The sequence below is a fragment of the Neovison vison genome, chromosome 8 (genome assembly GCF_020171115.1).
Source record: "Neovison vison isolate M4711 chromosome 8, ASM_NN_V1, whole genome shotgun sequence".
In the NCBI taxonomy this organism is placed as follows: domain Eukaryota; kingdom Metazoa; phylum Chordata; class Mammalia; order Carnivora; family Mustelidae; genus Neogale; species Neogale vison.
The window spans coordinates 142,013,763-142,022,713 of record NC_058098.1 but is presented as its reverse complement, the minus strand read 5'-3'; the positions used below and the strand labels follow the sequence as shown (position 1 = coordinate 142,022,713).

The 8,951-nt window shown below is 47.0% G+C and overlaps 1 protein-coding gene across 1 annotated transcript in view; it reads left to right on the top strand.

The window, feature by feature from the left end:
- The first annotated feature begins 502 nt into the window (after nt 1-502).
- The window catches only part of DCDC2C (doublecortin domain containing 2C), a 203,456-nt gene continuing 195,007 nt past the window's right edge, over nt 503-8,951 (top strand). Inside the window, exon 1 of the mRNA XM_044262257.1 lies at nt 503-789. Coding sequence (XP_044118192.1) covers nt 503-789 — 287 coding nt within the window. The remainder of the gene's footprint in view (nt 790-8,951) is intronic.

The following is an 8,951-nucleotide window of genomic DNA, read 5'->3' as shown; positions in this document are numbered from 1 at the left end:
TACAATTCTTCCTTGAGGAGTTTTGATGATGGAGACAGTCCTGATGTGCACCCCCATCCCAGCAACCTGTCCTGCACAGGAGGCCGGCAAGCGCAGTGGGAAGGCTGTGGTTAGTGTGGGGTGGTCCTCAGCACCCTCCCATTCCTGCCACCTTGCCAGAGAGGTAGATCACAGAGAGCGGCTGTCTCCCTTCCTTTCCCTGAGCTCTGCTCGCTGCACCTGTCTAGGCTCGCAGAGGCTCCTCCCCGGTCCTGGATCTCCGCCCCCTCCCCTGTGCAGGCTTTCAGATGCCTGACGCTCCCCTGTGCCGACTCCCTGCCTCCCCTCCCCTGGCCATCGTCCTGCCCCTCTCTGGACTGCAGGCCACAGGCGGTCACAATGGCCGGCTGGCGTCAGCCCACGCAGGGACCCGGGGTCGCACTGCGGTCCCGCACCCACTCCCTGACTGCGCCCCGGCTCGAGGGCAGCGAGCGGTGTCCGGTGGCCCTGGGGCGGCGCGGCCATGGGCACGCGCGGGCCGCACGTGCTGGTGGACACCACGCCCGCCAAGACCATCCTCGTGTACCGCAACGGGGACGCGTTCTTCGTGGGCCGGAGGTTCGTGCTGCCGCGGCGCCCCGTGGCCACCTTCGAGGCGCTGCTGGACCAGCTCACCGAGCGGGTGGAGGTGCCTTTCGGCGTGCGGCGCCTGTTCACGCCGACGTGCGGGCACCCGGTGCTCGAGCTGCAGGCGCTGCGGGCGGGCGGCAAGTACGTGGCGGCCGGCCGCGAGCCCTTCAAGAAGCTCGAGTGAGTGCGGTGCCCCCTCCCCGCGCGGCCCGCTGCCCTCGACGTGCGCCGTCCACCCGAGGCGCACCTGTCCCCCTCTGCCCTCTGTGCGGGGTGACCCGGAGAGTGCGGGAGCGCAATGTTGCCCGCCGTGGGCTGTGACCGGGCGAGTGCGGGAGGCACACCTGTCACCCTCTGCTCCGTGACCGGCCAGCGCGAGCGAGGGATGTGTGCTGTCGCCCCTTCTCACGGTGACCAGGCGAGCGCAGAGCCGTGTTCTGTGCCTGGTGACTCACCAGGGGGGCAGCACCCCTGTGTGCACAGCCCCCTCCTGCTGGTTGTGGCCGGGCTGGCGTCCACCTGCCCCCCCCCCCCAGGTGTGTTAAAGGGTGTCAGAAAGGGCCTGGAGAAGAGAAATGGGCGGGCAGTGGCCCTGAGGGCAAGCCGGTCTGAAAAGTCGACCTTGGCTGGAAGGTCTGCAGGAAGGAAGGGAGTTAGCCCTGCGGGGAGAACTGGGGAAGCACGCTGGAAGGCAAGAATCAGACAAGGGTCACCCTCTGCCTGGCTTCCCCCCCGCACGTGTTCCGTCATGCCTGGCTGGGCATTCTCAGATCAACGCACTTGCTAAGGTGTGAAATGCGGGCGTCTCCAGCAGAGTCTTCTGCTAGACGGGGGCCTTGTAAGCTTCATCTCCAGAATCCTGGCCCATGAAGCGAGGCTGGCCCACAGCACAGACTGAAGGTCTGCGGAGAGCAAAGAGACCCCCTCCCCAGTGTCTGCTGAGGTCAAGACAGCCCGCGGGAGAGATGTTACCTGTCCTGGGGAGATGCACTTGTGTGTGAAATCCTGATGGAAACGGAGTGGCCATATTCAACTTGTGAGTCCTACTGGATGGCGTCCCCTCAGAATGCCAGTTGAAGGCTTTTTTGTTAAGCCCGACACTGGTGTCACAGTCCCTTTGAGGTCTTACTGCTTGTGGGCTTACACAGCACAGTTCTGTTCATCTTCTCAGGAGTACTCCAGTGCTGCTTACAATTTCTCCGAGCTTTCTTAGTGACTGTCGTACAAGTGTCTCCGGAACCCCGAATTCAACCTTGCAGTTCTTCAACAAACAGCCGGTGTTCCCCCTTCCCGTGGGGTGGAGTCCGGGTGCTGTAGAGGCTGTGAGAGCTTTACGGTGCGGGTTTACGGGAGATAAGAAGCAAGTCACCATAACAGAGAGAGGGGTCACAACTATGAGAGATTCTGTTGTGGAGCAGGGCCTCTGAGATGGCTTCTTTACAAAATGCAAGAGGGGGAAGCTCTTTCTTATCCTTCAGGAATTCCTGACCTGGGGCAGGATCACCCATTTCTTGTGTCTGCCTTTTAAAGGCACACAGCTTGTGCTGGCACTGTTGCTAACTCCTTTCTTTTATGGTGAAATGTATTGTATATACAGCCGTGTATACAATATTCTATGTAGAGTTTAAGAAAACTCTGTATAAGCCCCATTCCAGATCAAGAGAGGACACAGCTGGTATGTGAAAACCTGCCACTTCCGTCCCCGTCCTTTCCCCCCGGTGAGCACCACTCTTCTGGTTTCTGTACCATCTTTCCATGATAATCGATCCTCAAAGGACAGAGTTTTCAGTGTTCTCATGTTTGTGTACTTTTGGTTTTCTGTTGGTTGCTTTTCCACATGATAATAAGCTGTGGTTTTCATCCTCGTCAATAGTGTGTGGCTGGAGGTCACTGGCCTCTGTGGTCATGTGCTCTTTCATGGACCAAAATGCCAGTTTACTTCCCCGATCTGGTGATGGCTAATTTGGCTTGTTCTAAATTTTATGCTGGAATAAATGAAACACTGTTGTAAACATTCTTTGGCTTATCTGCTAGTGCGTATGGGTAAGACTCTCTCTAGAAGGGTGCATTCATTACCTACTGCCATATAACCAATCACCCCAAGCTTTTTGGCTTAAAACAGCTTTATTTTCTTGCAGTTTCTGGGATCAGGAATTCAAGAGCAGCTTAGCTCAGTGATTCTGGCTCTGAGACACTCGTGAGGTTGCAGTCAGCATGTGGCTACAATCACCGGAAGGCCGGACCGGGGTGGGTGCTTCCTAGCTCACTCTCAAGGCAGGGGCAAGAAGCTTCACCCCTGCAGTGGGAACCTCTTCATAGGTGACGTAGCAGCTGGCTCCCCAGCACCAGGGATCTGGGAGGGAGCCTGGCTGACGCTCCTGCTGGTTTTCTGTCATGCTGTCTTGTCTCTCTATCTGCCTAGTTATCTTTGGGTGCAGGATATTACTCTCAAAACTTATTTGCAGAAATAATTTGAGGCCTAGGGTGATAATGTCTTTTGCCAAAGTTGATTTTTTGTGTGTTTTGGCCAGATACCTGTCATCAACTGTTCATGATTACCTTAATACAATTTCAGAATATGTGATAATTTGGGCCACCCAGATGGCTTGATGACTGGATGGACCCCACTGGGGTCCCAGTTCACAAGTATGGATAGTTCACAAGGAGCCCCGTTGCTGGTGCCTTGAGCCAAGTGCTTCTGCCTGCTGGTCACTGAGCCCATCAAAGACATGGTTCAACCTCTCAGCCATCTGTCTGTGGGCAGCAAGTCCTGGGCTGCAGTGGCCCCCGATAGTGGGCTCACATATTTGGGTTTTCTTTATTTCCTGGACCTTGGCCTGGCAATTCCTCATTATTTTGTTAGATGTCTTATGTTTTGAGAAAATGTTGTCATTTTGTCTGATTTTATTAGTTTTTAGTGGACAGGATGATCAGAGTTACTTAGTCCATTGTCCCCAGGGATGGAAGTCTTCTCTCCCTCCTTCTTCACATATATTTTTATAGATGGATGATTCTGTTTGAATGACAGGGTCCTTCAGTCCACAGAAGCTGTTTATCCTTTTCCTTTCTTGATTTGGGGAAGATTTTATTTTTTTATTTATTTGAGAGATAGAGAGTGATAGAGAGAGAAAACAAGATGGGGGAGGGGGCAGAGGGAGAGAGAGGATCCCAAGCACACGTTCTGCTGAGTGCGGAGCCCAGCATGGGGCTCAATCTCACGACCCTGAGATCCTAATCTGAGCAGAATCCAAGAGTTGCATACATAACCGACTGTACCTTCTGGGGCCCCTGGAAGGTGTTTTTCTGTTGTCTTTAAACTTCGAGGTTGCTGATGAGAAATCAGTTATCACAATTTACTTATTTGAACGTAATATTTTATCTATTCTGGCTATTTAGAATGTATTTTCTTTAACTTCAGTGTACTGTGGTGTAAGCGATTTGTCCAAGTAGTCAATTGATTGAGCTCTATGGAGTCTGGTGTGGTAACTTGCAACAGCCCTTGTCTTCAGAGGATGCCTCTGTCTTACACTTTCTGTGTTTTCTGCCTTGGAGTTGATGTGGGTTGGCCTGTCTCACTGACGTGAACCTCGCGGAGTCCTCCTCTTTGTCCGAATTTCTCTCTTTTCTTTGGGCTTTAGGTACTTGGTTCACATTGAACTTTTGGCTAATTTTTCTGCTGTATATAAGATGCTATCAAACCAATTCATTGAGTTTTAACTTTAAACTATTTAATTTCGTGTGGGTTGAGTTTGAGGAGTTCATTATAGATCCTGGATATCAACCTTTTGTCTGTACTGTCATTTGCAAATATCTTCTCCCATTCCGTGGGTTGCCTCTTTGTTTTTTTGACTGTTTCCTTTGCTGTGCAGAAGCTTTTGATTTTGATGAAGTCCCAGAAGTTTATTTTCGCTTTTGTTTCCTTTGCCTTTGGAGACGTATCTTGAAAGAAGTTGCTGTGGCTGATATCAAAGAGATTACTGCCTATGTTCTCCTCTAAGATTCTGATGGATTCCTGTCTCATGTTGAGGTCTTTTATCCATTTTGAGTTGATCTTTGTGTACGGTGTAAGAGAATGGTCGAGTTTCATTCTTCTAAATATAGCTGTCCAGTTTTCCCAGCACCATTTATTGAAGAGACTGTCTTTTTTCCACTGTATATTTTTTACTGTTTTGTCAAAGATTAATTGACCATAGAGTTGAGGGTCCATATCTGGGCTCTCTACTCTGTTCCACTGGTCTATGTGTCTGTTTTTATGCCAGTACCATGCTGTCTTGGTGATCACAGCTTTGTAATAAAGCTTGAAATCAGGTAAGGTGATGCCGCCAGCTTTATTTTTGTTTTTCAACATTTCCTTAGCGATTCGGGGTCTCTTCTGATTCCATACAAATTTTAGGATTATTTGCTCCAGCTCTTTGAAGAATGCCGGTGGAATTTTGATCGGAATGGCATTAAAAGTATAGATTGCTCTAGGCAGTATAGACATTTTAACAATGTTTATTCTTCCGATCCAAGAGCATGGAATGGTCTTCCATCTATTTGTGTCTTCTTCAATTTCTTTCATGAGTGTTCTGTAGTTCCTCAAGTACAGATCCTTTACCTCTTTAGTTAGGTTTATTCCCAGGTATCTTATGGTTCTTGGTGCTATAGTAAATGGAATCGATTCTCTAATTTCCCTTTCTGTATTTTCATTGTTAACTCAACCCACACAAAACAGACAAACACATCAAAAAATGGGCAGAAGATATGAACAGACACTTCTCCAATCAAGAAATACAAATGGCTATCAGACACATGAAAAAATGCTCATCATCATTAGCCCTCAGGGAGATTCAAATTAAAACCACATTGAGATATCACCTTACACCAGTTAGAATGGCCAAAATTAACAAAACAGGAAACAACATGTGTTGGAGAGGATGTGGAGAAAGGGGAACCCTCTTCCACTGTTGGTGGGAATGCAAGTTGGTGCAGCCTCTTTGGAGAACAGTGTGGAGATTCCTCAAGAAGTTAAAAATAGAGCTTCCCTATGACCCTGCAATTGCACTCCTGGATATTTACCCCAAAGACACAGATGTCGTGAAAAGAAGGGCCATCTGTACCCCAATGTTTATAGCAGCAATGGCCACAGTCGCCAAACTATGGAAAGAACCAAGATGCCCTTCAACGGATGAATGGATAAGGAAGATGTGGTCCATATACACTATGGAGTATGATGCCTCCATCAGAAAGGATGAATACCCAACTTTTGTAGCAACATGGACGGGACTGGAAGAGATTATGCTGAGTGAAATAAGTCAAGCAGAGAGAGTCAATTATCATATGGTTTCACTTATTTGTGGAGCATAACAAATAGCATAGAGGACAAGGGGCGTTAGAGAGGAGTAGGGAATTTGGGTAAATTGGAAGGGGAGGTGAACCATGAGAGACTATGGACTCTGAAAAACAATCTGAGGGGTTTGAAGTGCGGGTGGGTGGGAGGTTGGGGTACCAGGTGGTGGGTATTATAGAGGGCACGGCTTGCATGGAGCACTGGGTGTGGTGAAAAAATAATGAATAATGTTTTTCTGAAAATAAATAAATTGGAAAAAAAAAGGGAAAAAAACCCTAATTTTTCATTTCTAAAAATTCTCCCTCGTTCTTTTTCAAATCACGTGTATCGTTCTTTAGACTTTCTTGGTCCTGCATGTCCTTTCACACTTGCTTTTACTGAAATATTGTCCTTGTGCATCTGAGATGCCTGTGTTGGAAACCTGTTTCTATTTCCTGTTATTTTAGTCATTTTTTTCTCAGTTGAGAGAGTAATCTTCTTGTTGGTTACTTTTGACCGTAAGTGACTCCTTTTATGTGGATGTTAGTTGAGGAAATTCATGCAGGGCTGAGATAAAGGTGAGACTCTTTGGAGAGGGCTGCTCAGCTGATCTTCTGCAGGCTTTCACCCAAAGACACTCGGGGTCCAGGTAGTAACGTGTGACTTGGGAACCCACCCAGATAGTGTAATTTTGTGAGCAAGCTGGCTTGTGATCTGAATTCTTAATTGCATCTGCAAAGAGGCAAATTAAACATCCTATTGTTTTTGAAGTAAAATTTTAATCCATCGACATCTGAGTTGCCCAGAGGCATTGAGTTAATGACATTTTGAGTTAAGTTTGTGACAACGCCAACCCTGCTAAATCCTGTTTGCCACAGTGAGCCTCACTGACAAGAACACATCCCTTCACAGATGTCTGATTTTGTGATGATTGTTTTCAGGCTTGATTATATGCTATATCATGATTTATATATCACTGTAACCAGCTGCAAACAGAATTATTGTGTCCTCCCGAAATTCCCAAGTTGAAACCTAATCCCCAGTGTGGGTGTTAGGAGGTAGGGCCTTTGGGAGGTGAACCGGTCATGAATAGGATTAGTGTACTTGTAAAAGGGACGGGACAGCTTGATGCCCTTGCTGCCATGAGAGGACACATGAGAAGGCAGCCGTCCATGGACCCGGACGAGGGCCCTCGCCAGAACCCAGGCACACAGGCCTCTCATCTCAGACTCCCAGCCTCCAGAACAGCGATACACAAATTGCTGTTGTTGACTCCACTCTGTCTGGGTGTCTTTACTACCATCACTCCAGTGGACTTAGACACTCTGTACCCTGAATTCTGATTTCCTACAGAATCCAGTGTTCAGGTAGCAGAATGTGTTGCTACTAAAATTGACATTAAAATCCTTTTCAGTGTATGTATAATGAAAAGTATTTAATCCCCCACCCAAACATTTCCTTGTAAAATCAGTGTGTGTTTTATGTATGAGCTGATGAGGAAGGAAGCCCGGAAGCATGGGTCAACATGCCCAAACATGCTCGGTACATGCTTCTCTTTCCCCTGTCCTGTGGGTCGAGGAGTTTTCTAATAGACCCTGGTAGACCTCTGATTTGGTGGGGAGACTGTCATAGTTTATTTGAAATGTTTTGGGCACATGGTCGAAAAACTGACACTTGGAGGCATTTCTCTTCCCAGATCTCTTCAGGTTTGTTAGTGTTTTCCATGAGGGAGACAGCGTGATCCTGTTCACTGGTAGGGGTGGGGAGTGGGGAGGGTCAGGGCATTTTCAGGTGTCCTCGAGACTCTGGAATCATCCGTGCACCTTCAGTGATGTACATAGATGGGTGCTCTTTGCTTGTGAAGTTCATCATGCAGAGACATTTAAATTTCATTTTCTTCACTACTTTTTAGATCAATGAAGTATGAAATCGGAATCCAGACTTAGATGAATAAAGCTCTGACAAATCTTTTGGCTTGATTTCTGCTGGTATCAGTAAGCTAGCACTTGTTGGAATGTATGTTCTGTAATTACTGAGCCACTGGGCAGTTAAAGTTAATTTTCTCTAGCAAATAATCTTCTAATTGTACCACAAGCAAATGAACCTTGCAGTGAAACCTAATGATGTGTTAGCCATCCTGGGGCTCTTCTCATAATAATGGCTGCAAAATGGTACATTGAAAAGACAAACACCATCAAGTCTGTATAGAATCTGATCATTATTCAAACCCTACATTTTCTGGGATGAATTAGAGATGAGGAACATAGGTTTTTCTTCTATAAAACAAAATATTATAGGTTAGTAATCACGCTTCAAAAAAAATGTCCAGTAAAGCCTAGAATTCATGATTTCAAAAGAACATAAATCAAGACATGGTGTGTGTGTGCCCATGATTGTGGGAAACTCCAGAGAATTTGAGTGATACCAGGAATTTTTCCTGGATGCCTTATTACCAAAAATCAAATGTAATGTTTGATTACAGTATGAAAGAGCATTAAATCACACTATCATCGTTCGCCTGCACCCAACCTTTACTTCTGTCTCCTTGCCACCCGTTTGTATCCTGAGGGTAGTGGGTATCAGGAAAAGGAGGCAGCTGAACCAGGTATCAGGAGTGTGGTCTCAGGGACAGAAGGCCTGGGTTGCATTGAATCCTGGCTCTTCCTATCTCAGTAGCATTTAGCCAATTACATGACCTTGCTGAAGATCTATGTCCTCATCAAAATGGGGTGAGTTCATAGCCAGTGTGGTGCTGTGAAATTTAATGGATACAGTACTTTAAAATGCCTGACTTAATTCAAATGGGCGGGTTCTTCCTTTCCTTTGTTCTGGAAGCAACACTAAGTGACTTTGCACTTAAATGTCCAGTTTCTGCTCAAATGTCGGCTCCCCTCTTTCCACCCCCAAGGAAAGTATTAGACCAAACACTGGTCTAAAGACTCCAGTTCACTGCATCTCTGAGGAATTAGTTTTTCTCTCTCTGTTGTATTTGTCAGTTTTTTGGAGTGAAACATTGAGATGATAAACAGAATTT